Below are 19,757 nucleotides of genomic sequence, written 5' to 3'. Positions count from 1 at the left end.
TCGGAACCAGAAGTAGAATTCCCTGAATTATGACAATTGCAGACTGATCAGAGATGCTGTTGTGGCAACTCAAATACCAGGGCTGGTGTAAATGGTAGTAATGTGGTTTTGAAATAGAGAACAGCATTTGGTAAAGTTCCAGAAGAAATGCAGTTTTCTCCTGAATTACAAGAACAGTTGCATTCCTGGAAAATTCAATATATATTAAGACTGTGAAAAATGCTTTGTGTTTATATGTCAAGCAGATGTACATTCTAGGTTCAGATGACTATTAATAGGTTTTTCACCTCCAAGAATATCTATTCCAGCCACGAGACTGTCTGTAGGATTGTCCTGCTCTCTGAGGACATTGTCAAGCAGCTCTGCTCCCCTATCATGACAATAAAATTTCAAAATGTCCTTAGGGTTGGTACTGGCCTAAATGAGAAGCCCTGACTGGGAGGAACAGAGGCCTACAAGCCAAGCCCTTGATGAGAACAAAAAGGAATCCAGAGTGGCAGGAGAGTCCTGAGGAGGAAGAAGGAAAGAGAGAGATGAGAGCAAAGAAGTCAACCATGGTGAGATCTTCAGAGTCCATTCTAAGGGCAATTGGGAGTAACTAGGTTTTTCAGCAGGAAAGTAACATGGCCTGACCTCAGTGTGGGAGAGGGCACAAAATGTATTACTCGTGGATTGTACTGCATTTTTTGAAAGTTTCATTCACTCATTCATTTAACACATAAGGATGGAGAAGTGTCTCAGTGATGCATTGCTGAGTAACAAACCACCCCCAAATATAGTGAGTTAACATAGCAATAATGTGTTGCTTTCCACTGTTCTGTGGGCTGGCTGGGCAGTTCTGTTGCCTCACAAGGGTTACTCAAGCTGCTGTATTCAGCTGGTGAGTTGGCTGGGGGCTGGGCTCAGCCGGGAGCTCTGGGAGGACGGGCCTCTCTCCACGTGCTCTTCAGTATGCTCCTGACCACCTGAGGCCTCTCGGTACATAGGCTTACTTCCACCACATTCCATTAGTCAAGGCAAGTCACAAAAAAGTAGTCCAAGGGGGTGGAGAAGCAAACTTCACTTCTTGACGAGAAGAGCTGCAGAGTTGCACTACAGCAATGGAATTTATGGCCATGAAACATTTCTCCCCAGCTCTGGACCAGGCCCTGGGGAGACTGCTGCTCCTTTGTGGCCCCAGTCTGACAACACAGAAATCAATAAGTGCAAAAGGCCAGAGAGCTTTGTAAAAAACATCAAATACGTGGGGGGGGGGGGGGGCTCCTGTACACCAGGGGGTCAGGGGGGGGCCTCCTGAGATTGGGAATTGAGACCAGAGCATTGAAGCATGCCTGCCTGGGAAGCTTCTGGGGTTTCGGAGAAACACAGTGTCCTTGCAGGAGCCCCGTGGCACCATGTCGCCGAAGGGGGATGCAGGCGGTGTGAAAGGAAGGGCTCCAGGGGACATCACCAGTGGTGTTGACATCCCCCGCGGTGGGACAGAAGGGAAAGGGCCCCGGGGCAGACTGGGTCTTCTTACACCCGCTTGTAGGCTGTGTGACACTGGTGATCGCGTTGCCTCCCCCGTCAAACACCCCGAAGAGAACCACAGATTCACGGTCGTGGCCAGACACACTCCGAAGGGAGGTGTACAGAGGCGGCCCGGGACACAGCGCCCTGACCTGGGCCGGGCCTGGGCTCCGCGGCTGCCGCTGCCGGATGGGCAGGTGCGCGGAAGGTGTGCACCCCGCTGGGGGGCAGGGCGAGACCCTGCGAGGGGAGAGGCTCTCTCTCGACCTCCCCTTCCCCTCCACCCCTTCCTTCCTTTCCTTTCCTTCCCGCCACACCACACTTCCTCTTCCATTTCCCTGCCCCAACTCCCCCTCCTCCCTGTATCTTCTCTCCTTCCCACCTCCTTTCCCCTCCCCTCTGCTCCTCTCCTGAGCTCTCCTCTTCTGCCTCCTCCCTCCCCTCCTCCCTTCACCTCCGGTCGCCCTCCCCCACCTGTCCCCCCTTTCCCGGTCCTGCCTCCCCATCCGCTTCCACTCGCCGCCCCCCACCTTCTTTTCCCCTTTCCATCCTCTTTAGCCCCGCCCCTCCTTGCCGACGGGCCCCGCCCCCAGTCGCAGGCCCCGCCCCCGCCGGGGGTCACGGGGTCGACGGACGCGCGGCGGCCGTAGCGGCCCCGTCAGTCACGTGGTCACGTGACGCGCTCCAACATGGCGGCGCCGTGGGGCCGCGGCGTCGCTTCCTGACGGGGCGGCGCGGACGGACGCGGCCGGTGCTGGCCGGGACGCCGGGCCCGCACCCTCTCTCGCCCGCTTGCTCGCGCCGCCCGCCCGCGGGGCTGCCAGCCCCCGCCGGGCCGGGGCCATGCAGGAGAGCCAGACCAAGAGCATGTTCGTGTCCCGGGCCCTGGAGAAGATCCTAGCCGACAAGGAGGTGAAGCGGCCCCAGCACTCCCAGCTGCGCAGGGCCTGCCAGGTGGCGCTCGGTGGGTGAGCCGCCCCGGCCGGGCCCCGCGCCGGCCTCCCCACGCCGGCCGTTGCCCCCGCCCCCTCCCGGCCTCCAGCTCCCCCGGCCTCGGATCCCACCTTCCCGGTCACCTCATGATGCCCCGGGGAAACTGATGCCCTGGCAGCTCGGGACTGGCCCAAGGTCACCTAGCAAGTTAGTGACAAGCCAGCGCCAGCTAGCTCTGCAGCCTCCCCGCCCGGGCGCTTGCCACGACTCCTTGCCGTCCTGTTTCCTGGTTCCGCCCCTCACCACCCTCCACAGCGGTGGCCCTTAAGTGTTTTCTTTACCTGCGTTCTTCTAGTTGGGGTTCCCCCATGTGAGCAGAGCAGGTGGGAAGAGCTGCTCAACTGGTTTAGGGAAGCCCCCGAGGCTTGCTTTGGAAGGCCCAGATTGGAGAATGGTTTCCTTTCATTGGGGGGGGGGGGGCTCTTCCATAACTCCGTCCTATCCTCCCCCTCCTAGGTAGGTGCAGGGATCTGCTTGTTGGGGGAGGTTCACCCAAATACAGGGTCCGTGAGGGCAGGGAGACTTGGATATCACTCACTGCTGGATTTCCTGCCCCCGCAGGAGTGCCTGGCACGTGATTGATTTGACACAGAGATTATGGAAGGAGGGAGAGAGAACTCTTTTTTTTTAAGTGGTAGCTAAACCTTTGGTAGTTGATTACAGCATAAATACGCTGTCTCTTAGTTTTAAGCATGGGGATATTTTATCAAATGCCCCTATAGGCACTGTGATGGGCACCGAGGATACAGTGGGGGACACGACAGACGAGATATTTGCTCTTGTGGTGCTTACACTCTAAAAGGAGACCCAAAGGGAAATTAAGGAGACGTTTTTGAATGCTGATAAATAACTCTTGTGGAAGTAAAACAGCAGAGTGTGATAAAGAGGGCCTGAGGACTGCTTTTGATCGGTTGTCAAGAAAATAATCCTTTCCGAGGAGGTGACATGTGAGCTGAGTACTGAAAGGCAAGAAGTATCCACCATGTGGAGTTTGAGGAGAAGAGAGGTCTGGGCGGTTAGGATCAATACATTTGCCCAGAGCTAGCTTCAAGCGAATTCACCACCTGGATGCCTTTGCTTTGGAGTCTGTAAAAAAAAAAAAAGCTGTTTTTTCCTAACAATTGACTTGAGTAAATGGAAAATTTGATTTTTCTGTCGGAGAGTTCGAGGTTGCCATCACTGTTCTCGCTACGTTTGGTATAAAGTATAGTTCTGGCATTCTTTTCTTGGGGTATGGGATGAGCTTGTGAACTTTGCACTTCTGGGGAAGAAGGTCCATGGCTTTCCTCCGGTTTTCAGTTTTCGGGAGGGTCTGAGACTTCTTTACGGGTCAAACACTATCGATTGAAAGGTGGTTGTTGGTTAGATCATCTGGAAACAGATGTTAGTCCTGTAAAATCCAAGATCAATTAGAGGAATTTACTGAGATTTAGATTTGTAAAGCTTTTCTATTCAGAAAACCAAGGCTAACTGTTGGATATTGTTTTATTGGGAATGCAGGATAAGCACTACAAAGCAGTTTGTTAGACAAAAGCTCAATACTTAGAACTCCATTTTGAAATCTGCCTGGATTCTATTCTCTCAGTATGACTTTAAGAGTATTGTTGCAGAAATTTTAAACATAGTGATTTGGCAAAAAAGTTTTCATTCCTCCTTCAGAAGACTTAACATAAAATTTTCACCAAATTGCATATCACATTGCTGGAACCTACGTATAAAATTGTCTTACGGGACATAAAGGGTCAAAACATTGAGAGTTTATTAGATATTTTTGCATTATATGTTTGTTCAGAAGTTCAGATTTTTCCAACCCAAATTGTGACATGCACTTTCAATGTTTTAGTAGTGAATTGGAAGAAGTTGTTCATATAAGAAGTAATTTGGCCGTAGGTTATATGAGTAGCAAAAGGACATGGTGGCTCATCAATGTCATCAGGTTGGGTAATAGGAACTATTATAAGGGAACCTATGCACAGTGTTGAGTTAAACTGGCCATCTTTTTTAAGAGAGTAATTGTGTCATTGCTGTTGAATAGAAATGACTACTTTTATAAGCAATAGAAAGCCTATAGCAAAGTACAGGGTGATAGTTCACTCTGCATCTCTTGTGCCCAGAATAGCTGAAGCTATGTGTGAGCTTGTGTATGAGAAGTGTTGCAGTATGGCTGGCATTTTAGATTACCATGTGTAGATTATCATGAATTTTGATAAGAGGAACAGTAAATGACCACTCAGAGTTGAAATGCTTAGGTGATAGAGAGCACTTCCAGGAAACAGCTGTGATATTCCATCATCGGTTGTAGGGTATTGGGGGAGGGGATCACGGATGGGGGGACTGCATGGTAGAAAGGTTAGGAGTGAGTTCTCTGGACTCAAGACTGCCTGGGTACAAATCACCTACCTTACACTACTTATCTTTGTGATCTTGGATAGGTATTAATACCTTCCTCATTGAATTATTATAAGGGTGAAGTTAATTGACATTTCTAAAGAACTTGGCATGCAATAGGTACTCTGTAAAGGCTTGCTATTGTTTTTTTATCATTAGCTGAAGCTGCGACAAAGCACAGAAATTGAGTGCTCTTGCTTGATGTTCTTAACCTCCGTTGGTTCCTTGTTCAGAAATGACTTAGTGCTCTATTTGGTTTGTAGATGCAATAAATAAGAATGTAATTACATGACCAGAAGGCTTTGTTTATTGGAGCATTAACTTGCTAACCTCAATGAAGACAGGGCTTGTCCCTTTTAAAAGCAGTGATGATCAGGATGGATAGGTCTGGAGTAATTTCAGTGGTTTATCTGCACTAAATGCTGAATGCACAGATATGGACTGCCCAATTAAGGGATTGTGTCCTCCCAACCTTTCTTTGAAGATATCAAAATAGCCTGTAAGAGGATTCATCACCCAAGGATATCATTGCTCTTTACCTTGTTAATAAAGCTTTGATATATATTTAATAATCTTGAACCTTTTGGCCCTCCGTTGGGGCACATGCATACATTCTTAAACCTTCCTTTCCATAACTGTCTTCAGGGCTGTTTTCTCTCATGATCTGTCTTCAAATGATAGTACTGTTCTTTTTTTTTTTTCTTTTTTAAGATTTTATTTATTCATTCATGAGAGATACACAGAGAGAGAGAGAGAGGCAGAGACACAGGCAAAGGGAGAAGCAGGCTCCATGCAGGAAGCCTGATGTGGTACTCGATCCTGGGACTCCAGGATCAGGCCCTGAGCCGAAGGCAGACGCTCAACCACTGAGCCACCCAGGCTCCCCGATAGTACTGTGGAGTTTGGAAACTTGACAAGATAATCTGAAGGTTTTAAATTGACTATGGAAAAATTTGGAAATCTAGAAAATGTTAATAACTGAATTGTTCTAACAGTATTCTTTTTATGTATATATAATAAGAGATGCAATATCTTACTTAAAAATCTACATGGAGGGGATCCCTGGGTGGCTCAGCAGTTTGGCGCCTGCCTTCAGCACAGGGCGTGATCCTGGAGACCTGGGATCAAGTCCCACATTGGGCTCTCTGTGTGGAGCCTGCTTCTCCCTCTGTGTCTCTGCCTCTCTCTCTCTTTCTCTGTCTTTCATGAATAAATAAATAAAATCTTTAAAAAAATAATAAAAATTCTACATACAGTGCTAAGCAAGAGCTGAGTGCTCTATAATTAGTAGGTGTTATTCTTAGTCATTATCAAGAAAATATAAACATCTGCATGTTTTTCATATGAAATAGTGTTTTTATAAAAAAGATTTTTGGGAAAAAAAAGATTTTTAGAGCAGCTTTAGGTTCACAGCAAAATTGCACAGAAGCTACAGAGAATTCCCATATACCCCTCTACCCCCACACACACATAGCCTCTCCCATTATTGGGATCCTTCACCAGAGTGGAACATTTATTACTGTGATGAAGCTACACTGACGCATCATTTATCAACCAATTTGAGTGACTTTTTAAAAATCACATGTTATGTAATAACTATTGCTTTCTACCATGTACTGAGCATTTCTATGTTCCAGGCATAATGCCATGTGCTTTACACGCAATTTAGTTCTTACTATTATTATCCTCATTGAGGCCCAGAGAAGTTGGCCAGCATGACTCAACCATGGATCCAGGATGGAATACTGGCTGGCCAGCTCCAGAGCCCAAGAACTTAACCATTACTGTCATGCTGTACTGCTTCTCCATATGAAAGTTAGTGTCTATAAAACACTCGATGGAGTCTTTAACAATAATTGCACTGCAGGAAAGTTTTGAAGTTCCATTAAGTAAAGCATTTGGTAAGTAGAGAGACCATATTTTCTGTAGTTAATTTTGGGATGTATTTGAAAGCTTCTAGTCAAAAAGATGACAACTTTTTTTTTTCCTGCAGCTTTTTGCTGTGTATGTCTTTGGGTTTACTTTAATTTAGGGACTAATGAATGGGAAGAAAGAAATGAGGGTAAAGAGCTGATGTCCCATAAGCTTCATTTGAGTTATGAAATGTTATGATTTATGACATCTCCTTTCAGCAGTAGTAAACTGCCTTTGATTAATTCTGGAGTTGTGACATGGAATTGGTGTCTGTCTTTGGATACCACAGGCAAAAGGAGACCAAGGCTCAGAGAGCATCTTGCCCACATCTGCACATCCAGGTGGGAAACAGCTATAATATGTGCTCTGCCCTGGCATAGAAATCATAAAATCCAGTTTTAGATTTGCCACTCTGTTTGTTATATGGGATTTAGAGGCATAGGAGTCATTGGTGATCTTAGCTAGAGCTCTTGTGATGGCACAATGAAAGTGCAAACCAGCATGGAATGGTTGAAGCATGTGTGGGAGGTGAGGAAATAGACAGTGAGAACAGACAACTGTTTCCCAGAGTTTGGCCGTGGTGTGAAGGAGAGGCGGGAGATGTGGATCCTGGGAGGTTTTTTCCTTCTTCTTCTTCTTTTATTTTTTATTTTTTTTTTTCTTCTTCTTTTAAAGTAGAAAAAAACTTGAACTAGTTTAAATGTCGTTGGGAAAGAGCCAATTAAGAGAGTACATTCATAAATCTTAGTTGTATATTAATGTACAAAAATATTCAACATTTACATGTCCATATGATAAACAGTTAATTGCTTTCTCTATATGATGTTGCTGGGTTTTTTTTTTTTTTTTTTTTTCTAATTTTGATGTGTTCAAAATAACTATTCTCACCACTGGGAAGAACCTAAGTGCGAAATTTGAAAAATATTTTTAAAATCCCTAAATTGTCATAGCAAATAAACTAAGACTTTCCATTGAAATACAGAATAAAGCCTTTAATTTTAGCAAATTCTGGTATTTTGATTAGATATTCTGTTTACACGTGCTGCAAATTAAAGTTTTGAGAAGTACCAAGACTCAGGACCTTGACAGATTACTTTTTGTTGAAAAGCTTTATTAGGATTCTTTAGGAGGGGGTCATCTGCTTAGAAGCAGCATCTAAAAGTTGGATTTTGATTATTAAAAAGTGCCTACTTGCTGGTTTGGCAGAAAACTCACCAAGAGCTGAGTTGGAAACTTTGCTTCTTGGTTAGTCCTGTGGTCCTGGGCTGACAATTTAGCTTCTTTGAGCCTCGGTTTCCTGAAATGATAAAGGCGATAATACCCATGTTCCAGGATTATGGTGAAGGATAAGTGAACCAGTGCAGTAAAGTTATTGACGCTTGGTGCCTGACAGCTGAGCTGTTGAAATTCAGAGGCACTGGCTTTACCATATTTAAAGAAGGAACTGAATGTTGCTCTTCCCTGCCTCCCGTATTAGTAGGTTTATAGACGTTTTTGCTAATCTCTGACATTTCAACGCTGGTGAAGCAAGTGGTTGAATGAATTTAGAGCTCTGTCCTGTACTTGTAAATCTCAGGGGAGACTCTGTAAGCAGTGCTGGGGAAAACAGTAAGACTATTCTTTATGGAAAAGAGCAGACTTGTGAAAACGTGTACTTAATCAGCAAGTACATGGAGTCTTCTATATAAATAGCTCAGAACTGTATTTAGTTCTCACCAATTTCACCAGGCTTCTGGGGCCTGCCAGGAAAATACTTGACGTTCTTCCCAGCAAGGTTATCTTAGAAAACCTTGACCATTCCTGGAGTCCTCCTGTAAGAAGCTTCTTTTGGTTTACTGTCTTGGTTGTGAATAAGTCTTTTAGCTTTTTTTTTACTAGGTATTTTGTAAAGTTTTATAGATTTGTGAGGAGAACGGCCTCCTTGTGCTGTTAAATTCTTAAATTTTTCCTCAGTCCCAGGGAGCGGCCAGTGCATATTTGTTCTTTATATGGTCCTTTTGTCTGTTGACTAAACAAGAGTGACATTCATTGAGAAGATATTTATTTGGGTGTCACATTTGGTGTCATGATGGAAGGGAAACAAACAAGGACCCTGTTCTCATGGAGCTTGCAGTTAATGGGGAAGTAGTGCATTATTCAAATGATCGCATCCTCTGGAACATGTTAACAACCTAAGAAGTCCTGTGAAGGAGAAAAACCTGGTCCTGCAGGGGAGTGAACAAAGGAGGGGAAATTTCCCTGAGGAAGTCTTGAGAGCTAAGTAATAAATAAGAAATAGGTTGGGGTGAGAGGCATTTTGGCAGCATGGGGGAACAGCATATACTAAGGCCCTGTGGCAGGGAGGAGTACAACTGTTAAGGAGACTAAAATGTCAGTTGGCAGTTATCTCAAAATAGAAAAAAAATTATTTAGGGACGCCTGGGTGGCTCAGTGGTTGAGCATCTGCCTTTGGCTCAGGGCGTGATTCTGGAGTCCCAGGATCGAGTTCTGCATCAGCCTCCCTGCATGGAGCCTGCTTCTCTCTCTACCTGTGTCTCTGCCCCTATCTCTCTGTGTGTGTGTCTCATGAATAAGTAAATAAAATCTTTTTTAAAAAATGATTTAAACAAAACAAAATGAGAGACATTGAAAGAGGCCACTGTGTGGTTGGAGCATAATAAATGAGAGTGTTGGAGAATAAGGTGGAAGGGATAGGCCAGGGCCCCACCATGCAGGACCCCAAGGTTGTCATGGCGGGGAGTTTGATTTTCAGACTGAAAGCAGGGAGACAGCAATGAAGAGTTCTAAACAGAGGAGAAGGCGATAGGATGGCCGGGTTTGTATGTTGGAAAGATCACTTGGGCCATTGTGTTTAGAACATTTTATAGGATGTCCAAGAAGGATGGCCAAGGGACAGTGAGGAGGCAGTTATCATGGTGATAGATGATATCTATCCAGGTGATAGATGTTGGTGTCTGGACTTGAGTGATGACAACAGAAGCCGGGCATAGTGAATGTATTAACCACTTGTTCAGAAGGTGAGGCTGACAAAACCTGTTGATGGGTTGGATAAAAATATTGGATAAGGAAGAGGATTGGTACCCAAGTGGATGGATGTTGGTGCCATTCTGTAAGGTGGGAGTGTGGAAAGACCACCTGAGGATAGGTGGGGGCAAGAGGTTGGTCTGAGTGGGGCTTGATGTGTTGAGGCTTCCCTGCCTGTGAGCATCCAGTTGGACAGAGTAGGCTGTGAATGGACCTACAACCTGATGTTCATGAAGCAGGCCTGGGCTAGAAATGGTGATTTGGGAGTCAGGAGAGCCTAGATGGAGACTGAGGGTGTAGATGAGGGTAAGGTGGCCTAGGGAGAGAATGGACAGAGAAGGAGAGGTGGAAGAGGTCTGCCCAGGCCCCAGGAGCCCCTTCCTGCCTGGCAGGGCAGAGGCAGTGGAGTCTGCAAGGGCAGTGGGGAGGAGTTGGGGGCAAGAAACAGAGGGCCAGGGAGGATGTGTGCCTGTGGTGGTAGAAGGAAAGAACATCTCAAGACAGGAGAGGCCAGTAAGGTCAAATGCTGGAGGAAAGTCAGGTTAGATGTAGAGTAGCAAAATGCCCATCAGAATGAGAAACATGGGGGTCATTGATGACCTTAGCTAGTGCTGCTTTGGGGGTGCACAAAGGGGGGTTCGGGTGTCAAGGTGAAAACCCGAGCAGAGTGGGTGGGGGCCCGTGTGGGAGGTGAGGAAATAGGCAGTGAGCATGGACAGCTCTTTGTGGAAGTTTGGCTCTGCTGGAGTAGAGGGGAGGAGGGCGATGTGAATCACAGGTTTTTTTAATCTTATCTTTTCTTTATTTAAAGGTTTAAACTTGGGAAGAGAGCCAATTGAGTGAGAGGTTAAATAATGCAGGAAAGAGAAAGACGTTTTATTCATTCAACAAATATTGAGTGCCTCCTCTCTGCCTAGGAATTCCGAGGTGCTGGGAATCCAGCAGTGAACTGAACAGACAGAAGTCTCTGTTGTCATAGTTTATATTCTCCTGGGGAAGACAGATAACAAATGAACTGATAAATAATATGTCAAGGGCAGCAAATTCTGCGAAGAGAGATTGAAAAAAATAAACCAGAGTGAAAAAGCAGGTGAGGGAAGGTGACATTTGAACGCCGAACTGGAAGAAGGTAGGGAGTGAGCCATGTGGATATCTGGAGAAGGGAGGGCATTCCAGGCAGCAGGAATAGGAATTGCATAGTCCCTGAGACTGGAAAATGCAACAAGCAGGCTAGGGGGCAGGGTGGTAGATGTTGAGATCAGAGGGATGGCCCAGGGCCAGATTTTACAAAGTCTTGGAGGCCAAGGTCAAGATTTTGGATTTTACTCAGTGTGAGCTGGGAAGCGAGTGGAAAGTTTTAAGCGAAGGAGCAGATGTAATCTGATTTACATTATAAGAGTTATGGATAATCTGTTTTGAGCAGATGTAATCTCATTTACATTTTAAGGGAGTCCCTCTGGCTGCTGTGTGAAGAAAGATGTGGGTTGGGAGGAAGGATAAGAGCTGGAGCAAAGCGGATAGTAGTGCTGGTGGTCCAGCATGGTGGAAAGTGATCAGATTCTAGACAGAACAGAGGATGAAGTTCCCGAGAGGCATATAGGGGTGGGACACAGAGGGATTGGACCGTCTTCTGGCAGGAGAGTGGGTCATTTTTTTAGGTTCTCTAATGGGAAGTTAAAGAGGTCTCCTTGTGGCGGCTTCTAATCTCTGCATGAAATAGAAGATCACTCCATGGGTTGTGAGTAAAGAGGAGGGGTGATGGTTAGGAGAGTAAGTGTGGTATTAAGAGCAGAGAAATGTGCAATAGTCTGTGGAGGGTAGAGGAGATGGGCTCATCTGGCGTTATTTATTGTTCTATCTGTGGTTGGTGATTATGGCTCTATAGCCCTACTAACTTGCCCTGTTGTCTGAGGTCTAGTTGTTAGGTGGAGACTGGTCAAAAGGAGATGATAGTATAATCAAAGTTTGGGATTTTGCCAGAAGTTAAAGACTAAAGGTCAGAGAGATTCATGGCTATTGATTGCCTATCATTCTGATAACAGTCCTGCTAATGGGACCCATCCTGGAAACTGAAGAATGGGGAAAGCTGACATGTTGGACTTATCAAGATCTGACAGGCCAAAGAAAGGCCTCACTCAGAGCAGTTGAGTTAGGTTGTCTGGAAGGAAAGGAGAAAGGAGATTGAGGGAATGGAACAGGAAGGAGCTGGAAGTGGCACGGTTCCATATAGGGACAAGATTCTGAGTGTGACTGCCACACTAGCCTGGCTTGGAGTGGGGGAGGAGGTCCTCAGAGGAGAGGTTGAAGGAATTGAGGGCAGCCTTGCTTTGTATAGGAGGCAGGGGTGTGGCAGGTCAGATGTGTTGGGGAGAGTTGAAGGTGTGCAGGGAGGTTGGGGGAATTTGGGCGAGTTGACCAGTGATAAGATGTTGAGGTTGGTGAAGGTGGTGGTTGGACTCAGCTTGAGGGTGGAGCAGAGGTCGGTGCCAAAGTCACTGATGAATGGGGAGGTCTAACCCTAGGAGCTCATAGATAGCAGCAATGTCCAGGACAGGAAGGACTTCCTAGGAAGATAGTGCAGCTTTTCAGTTGGAGCTGCCCCACCCGACTCAGATCCCCTTGCTTTCCAGCCTGTTCATTTATGACTGCTAATTGCCCAGTTGGCTGTTGGGAAAGCAGTGCCTATTAAAATGTAGAGCAATAAACTAGAGCAGGTGTGCCCTACCATATGCTCCTCTTCCTTCACCCATCCTCCTCCTCTGTCTTATCATTGATGGATTCTGGAGTATTGGCTCTGGAGCAGACAGCCTAGGTATGAATCCTGACTCCCCAGTAGCACTTGGTGGCTATGATGGTGATCAGGTGACTTGATCTGTGTGTGCCCAGATTCCTCACCTGTGTAACAGTTATGGGGTAAGAGTGCTCTTGCCTTCCTGGGTTGTGGTGAGGACCGAATAGGCATCTGTCCCTCATTTTCTTTTTCCCCTTGGCTCTGCTTGGTTCTGCACTAGACATTTTGCACTGTTTCTGACTCCTGTTTCAAGAAAAGAGCAAGAGAACTGTCACTTGTTGGCTACCTGCTGTAGCCCAGACCCTGCTTTAGCCATTGGTGAGTTGGCACTGGTGACATTCCAAAACATTATTTTGGAGCCCAGAGGCCAGCGTAGATTCGAGTGAAGACCTAATTGCTTCAGATTCATTTAACATCCAAACTCTAAACAAGGTAACCGTGGTTGGAAGGAAACCCTACATTGGAGTTTTTGAGCAGCAGTGCCCCTTTGGTATGTCACACAGTGACACGATCTTAAGCACCAAGCAGAGCCTTGACATTATGGATATAGATTTCTACAAGCTTGGCTGCCAGCCTCCTGGGTCATTCCCACAGCCTGGGTGGGGGCCTCCACCAGAGGAAGCCACAGCTACTTCCTTAGTGGATTCTCATCCCTAAAGGGAAGGAACCATGCCACAGAGCTCTCTTTAACAGACCCTGTGTGTCATGGCCTTTATGGTCCATGAGCAGAACACTTGATATTAATCACCTGGGTATTTCTCACCCATTTTCCTTATGTATGCAGTAAGAAGACATTGGAAGGTTGGCTGGAAGGTTAGAAATTGCCACCTCTAGTAAGTCTACTTGTTGAGTTTTCACTTCCTAGCTCTGTCTAGAATAGAAATTCCCCATGAAAAGGACATTTGTAATTACCAGAACAGTGTTGCTGGGATAACTAAAGCCATATCCAAACCACTGGTTCTCAACAGATTGTAAAAAGGCTGCCCTTTTGGAGATTATTTAACTACATGGCATTCAGTGCAGACTTATATCATTGGCCTGGTTTGATAATATGTTGAGCCTGTGAAACCAAACATGCAGGAATACATTTGACCAAGAGGGTGCAGGAGAATTCTCTCTGTATTTAGATTGGGTGTTCGGTTATTTCAAGGGTGCACAAAACCTTGTTCTCCTGGAAATAAGACTATCTCTTTGAGGTTGTGGTTTGTGAGTATTGACACTTTATTTCTGTAACCTTCACTGGGTAATTTTTATAACCACTGTGGTAAGATTTTTTTAATTCATAAGAATTATATATGCCTTAGCACAACAATATGGATGTAGTCAGTATACTGAGCTATACATTTAAAAATAGGTAAGATGGGGGATCCCTGGGTGACGCAGCAGTTTAGCGCCTGCCTTTGGCCCAGGGCGCGATCCTGGAGACCCGGGATCGAATCCCACGTTGGGCTCCCGGTGCATGGAGCCTGCTTCTCCCTCTGCCTATGTCTCTGCCTCTCTCTCTCTCTCTGTGACTATCATAAATAATAAAATAAAAAAAAAATTTATAAAAAAAAATAGGTAAGATGGTAAGTTTTAGGTGTGTTTACCATAATTTTTAAAAAAATCCTCATTTGTAAAAATAACAAAATACATATGCTTACATAGAAAACATGAAAAAAGAAAAAAATAGTCATCCTACTAACCCAGCATTTTGTTCTATTTGTTGCCAGTCTCCTATCATATTTTTAAATGGTTGAAATGTTATTATATTGTGGTAGCTATCATTAACATGCATGTTGCATAATGGGGAGATAGCTAGAACAGTTATTCTGTGCTAGGCATTACTCTAGGTACTTTACAGACTTTCATTTACTTAATCCTCAAAACAATCCTATGAGGTAGGTAGTATTTATCTCCATCTTATGTAGAACAGGACTTCTCAACCAAGAAACTACTGAGTTCGGGATACAGGTGATCCATCCTGTGCACTGTAGAATATTTAGCAGCATCCCTGGCTTCTACCAACCAGACGCCAGCAGCAACCCCCTGCAGTCTGGAAAACCAAAAATGTCTCCAGATGTTGCCAAATGCCCCTGGGGCAAAACTGCCCAAGGTGAGAATCCCTGATTTCAATGAGAAGCCAAGGCACAGAGAGATTAGGTGATTTGCCTCCTGTGACATACCAGGGACTGGAGAACCCAAATTTGAATCTGGGCATTTTGGCCCCCAACTCAGTAGTTTCTTGGTTGACCAGTCCTGCTCTACATAAGATGGAGATAAATACTACCTACTTCATAGGATTGTTTTGAGGATTAAGTAAATGAAAGTCTGTAAAGTACCTAGAGTAATGCCTAGCACAGAATAACTGCTGTGTACGTTAGCTATTATTATTATTATAATCACTTTCTATTCATATCAGCATTTAGTCTTAAAAATCTCATTAACATTCTTTCTAATATTTTCCAAATATCTTTTAGCTAAATTTTCTTTTATATAAATATAGCATACTCCTAACATGGCTTTTTTTTCTTCTCCACCAGATGAAATTAAAGCAGAAATAGAAAAGCAGAGGTAAGTTCTTCTCCTTGCTGAAATACAGTATTAAGGGAATTAGGTAGTGGCCGTGGGGACCCCTTTCTTTGTATGTTTTCTCATATTTCTTACCTTACAGGTGGCACATACTCTCCTAGCACAGTGCTGGGCACATGGCAGGACTCCATATGTATTTGAACAGATCCTAGGTTGACAGGTTGCCAACTCAATAACTGCATATTTGCAGGAAAGGGAAGATCAAGCTAATGCTGCTGTACCTTTTCTTGACAGATGAGGCAAAGCTCTTGCCCTATATGTCATGCTTCCTTGGTCAGGAGGACAGCTTGCTCCATAAGTGGCTGCTCTTTCCTTGTCTCCATAGTTAAAAAGCCAGTTGGTCACATTTCAGAACATGGCTGATGCCAAAATTCAGTCCAGGACACTGTCGACATAGCCCACTAATCAGAGATCTTACTTCTGCCTATGGCTTATGGTGCTTTGGTCTTTTGCCCTAATGCATTTATTTCAGTTTTTAATTGTCTTGCCCCACATTTTCTTTTTTTTTTTTTTTTTTTTTTTTTTAATTTATGATAGTCATACAGAGAGAAAGAGAGAGAGGCAGAGACACAGGCAGAGGGAGAAGCAGGCTCCATGCACCGGGAGCCTGATGTGGGATTCGATCCCGGGTCTCCAGGATCGCGCCCTGGGCCAAAGGCAGGCGCCAAACCGCTGCGCCACCCAGGGATCCCTTGCCCCACATTTTCAATGAAATGATTGTGGGCGGGGGGCGGGCGGCAGTTAGATTGAGGCGTAGGAAAAGTAAACTTTTTTTCATTTCCCCTCTCCGGCCCTCTCCTGCTTTTTCCCTAGGCTTGGCGCTGCCGCACCACCAAAGGCAAATTTCATTGAAGCTGACAAGTATTTCCTTCCATTTGAGCTAGCTTGCCAGTCCAAGTCCCCACGGGTGGTCAGCACATCCCTCGACTGCTTGCAGGTACCATACTGAAACTTGATGGTATAAAGAATGTTCTCTCCAAGCCATTAGTGTCCATTCATAGGAACTGTGCTTCCAGGTTGATGTAGAAAGGAGCGATCCAATGTATACTTTATGGAGGTCTCATGAGTCAGGGGTCTAACCTCGGCTATAACAAGAATGTGTTTCCCTGGAAATACTTTGTTGTATTCTCTTATGTATGTTTTTCTAACTGAAACCTTTAGGACTAGTTGGAATAGTTGCTACACAAGGACAGGTGCAGTATTTTTATGCCACCTTTTTCTCGATGGCATTAAAATTCAGAATACCAAATAGAGAAAAAGATATAATCAATATTCATTATTTCTGATAATATTCTATAAAGTCACTGTGAATACTGAATAAGCAAATACTGAACCCTTGTTCCCTCAGGAAATACAAGGTAAGGTGCCTGGGAGCCTCTGGCATCAACATATTCGCCAACTGGTTTCAATACATAAAGCAATATATAACTTTGTGTGTTTCTGTTTAAAGACATCTCATTTAATATATATTATTGATTCATTAACATTGCACTCAGGGTCAGCAGTGCTGTAACACATGTCTGAACAAAGCTTACCTCACACATGTAATTTCTTCATAAGGTACATTGTTGCCTTCTTGCTCTTAGAAACAGTAGACAACACTTTAGCACTGTATTTAGGGCCATTTTAAATGGCAAAAACACCAACAGAGTGGACAAAAATGCAAAAAAACGTGGCATGAAATAAGCCACAGAAAAGTTACTACTTACAATATAAGAACTGAAACGAGAAGACAGAGCATCTCCTTGTTTGACCTTTGTTGAGAATGTGTACATCAAGTGATTTGATTTTTTTTTTTTTTTGCTGCTCTGCATGTGTCCACATATGACTGCAAAAGTATCACACATATTGATATGGGGCTTACAAATAAATTTTAGTCGAGTGGGTACAATTGCAAGTACAGAATCTGGGAATGAATGGTAAGGAGCGACCTGGATCCACAGTGACCTTGTGATAAATTACCTTTGATTGATGAAGAAGTGGGAGTAGGGAAGTTAAGATGACTTGTCCAGTAATATGCAGGTATGAAAGACAGAAACAGGGCTACAACTTGAGTTTCTTAATTTCCTGGTCCAGCATTCTTGTATTTTTTTCTTAAAATCTACTCCTGAGGTTTCTGGTTACCTCATTTCTATTCTTAACCCCAGCAGGCAACCTACACATCAATGCAAAAAGCTTGGTAAATTAAAAAATTACATCCAGAGGTCCACAGTTTACCAATACTTTCTAGAACAGGCATAGTGAATAGGTTCTATATTATGATTGCTCAGAAGCTGTGTTGAAAAGCTATCTGAAGCTTCATCTGGGTTTCTTGAGAAAGTACCATAATCGATTGGTTATATCTGCTAAGGCACAGGACTGCCAAGTGGCGGTGGGCATGCCACGTTTTTGGCATCTCCAGTCTAATATTTACTCTATTAATCTCCCTTCTTTGATATATCTGTACTTGAAAGTTGGTGACAGTTTCTTCACAGAAGTGGTTCTTCCAAATGAAAAGCCATTTTCTCATTCAGTATAATTCTGTACAGATTGTCCTATGTGAAACATATAATGAGCCAAGAATTCTTAAATGGCAGGCCCAAGTCCTCTTCCTATCCTAAAATATTTGTTGCTGTGAAATTTTTTGAGGAAATTTGGCATAAGTTTAATTTTAGTTGTTTTCTTCTCATCTTACTGTTTAGTTCTGAAGCTGGTGCTGACAGTTAACATTACTGATGTACTAAGAACAGTGGCCAATGTGTCTTGAGTCCTTGGCCTTTGCTGGCCCCTGTGCTCAGTGCTCTGTCCACAGCATTGTGTTTAATCTTCCCAGCAATATTCTGGTTACTTAACTCATCTTCATTCCGAATTGAGGGGGCAGAGGCTTAGAGAATAAAGTGACTGCCCTACCAAGCTGCCCCTGCCCCAGGAATTGGTGGAATGGGGCAGGTATCTAGGACTCTGCCCACCTCATCTAAATTCTTAACCAAGGGTTCTTAAACTATAAATATAAGCAAAATCTGGCCTGCCACCTGCTCTTGTAAGTAAAGTTTTATTGGAACACAGCTGTCTTAATCTAGCCATGCGATAATAACAGAATACCACAGACTGGGTGACTTAAGCAGGAGATACTTATTTCCCTCAGGTCTGCAGGCTAGGGAGTGCAAGATCAATATGCTAGCCAATTTAGTTCTGGGTAAGAGCCCTCCCTCTTCTCTTCCTGGTTTGTAAATGGCCGAGTACTTAGCTGTGTCCTCACATGGCAGGGAGAACGCACTAGATCTTCAGTCTCTTCTAGGGCACTGATCCCATCATGAGGACCCCAGCTTCATCATCTTATCTAAACCTAATCACCTCCCAAAGGCCTTGCCTCCTAAGACCATCTCTTTGGGAGGTAGGGCTTCAACATAGGAACAGGGGGACACCAACATTTTGTCCATAACAACAGCTGTGCTCATTGTTTATTATCTTTGGCTGCTTTCCCACTACTACTGCTGAGTTGAGTTGTTGAAACAGAGACCATAGGACTTGCAAGCCTAAAAATTGGGTTCTATGCAGAAAAAGGTTGCTGACCACCACTCTTAACTATTACTCTGTGTTTCTGGCTTTTTGATTAAAAATATGCTGTTTATATTTTATGTTGTATATTTTCCTGGAAATAGTCTGTTTCTGGAACTCTGGAATGGAAACACTGACATCCTGCTCTACTTCAGGCCACTGTCCTGACTTGAGCTGTAAATGTAAAGGTATATTGAGCCTATGACATACAGTTAGCTCTTTTTTTTCTTTTTTTTCCTTTTTTTTTTTTTTAAAGAATGGATGTTCTCTGTGATTTAGTAGGTACACACGAATTTCTTTGGTTAATATACAAAATGCAAGATGTGTTGTCCTTTTTAGGACGTTAGAAAGTAACCCAGCACTCCCTGGAATGCTGAATAAAAAATTTCATTTCCTCTTAGGAGGTTGTCCTTGTAAAGCTTGTTTGACTGGCTTTTCCCAGTGTGGGAGAACTGACTTCCGTCTTAGAAATGGAAAGCCAATGTCTAGGGGCAAAGGTTGGTTTGGGCAGAATTGAAGCCAGCTGCAGACACTTCTACACACTGCCCTGGGCATTTAAGGGCATCCTTCTTTGAGCTTGGAGAGGTGATGGGGTGGTAAGGGTGCTTCTTTGTTGGTTTGTCCTGAGCACAGAGTTCCCTCTCCCCACTGGGAGAAACCTAGAAAGTTTTCTTGCCGCTCACTTCTACCAAAAGATAAAGATTCTCTTTATTCTTTCACTTCAGCACCTGGTCTAATGCACACCCCCCACTCCCCACTATCCACTCCCGCCGCTGGGGGGAGAGGCATTAAGTTCATTCTTACCTTACTCACTGCATAATCTCCAAGGTCTCCAAGATTCCCTTTCCCTGGGCCCGTGTCAGTAACCAAATTTTTTTGAGACTATCCTAATATATTCATGTTTCTTCAGTGGTGAGATTATGTACATATACTACTGTTATTACATATATTATAAAACCTACAAAAACAGAACTTTTAAAAAGATGAGATAAAAAAAAAGTAGGAATAGAGTTGCAATATTTTCTATGTC

General features: G+C 44.3%; 1 protein-coding gene across 1 annotated transcript in view; it reads left to right on the top strand.

The window, feature by feature from the left end:
- Nucleotides 1-2,167: 2,167 nt before the first annotated feature.
- The window catches only part of ARFGEF2 (ADP ribosylation factor guanine nucleotide exchange factor 2), a 102,459-nt gene continuing 84,869 nt past the window's right edge, over nt 2,168-19,757 (top strand). The window contains exons 1-3 of the mRNA XM_041732664.1: nt 2,168-2,473; nt 15,142-15,172; nt 16,004-16,127. Coding sequence (XP_041588598.1) covers nt 2,353-2,473; nt 15,142-15,172; nt 16,004-16,127 — 276 coding nt within the window. The 5' untranslated portion in view covers nt 2,168-2,352. The remainder of the gene's footprint in view (nt 2,474-15,141; nt 15,173-16,003; nt 16,128-19,757) is intronic.

The sequence above is a fragment of the Vulpes lagopus genome, chromosome 18 (genome assembly GCF_018345385.1).
Source record: "Vulpes lagopus strain Blue_001 chromosome 18, ASM1834538v1, whole genome shotgun sequence".
Taxonomy (NCBI): domain Eukaryota; kingdom Metazoa; phylum Chordata; class Mammalia; order Carnivora; family Canidae; genus Vulpes; species Vulpes lagopus.
The sequence above is the reverse complement of the archived record's forward strand: the minus strand, read 5'-3'. Positions and strand labels throughout refer to the sequence as shown.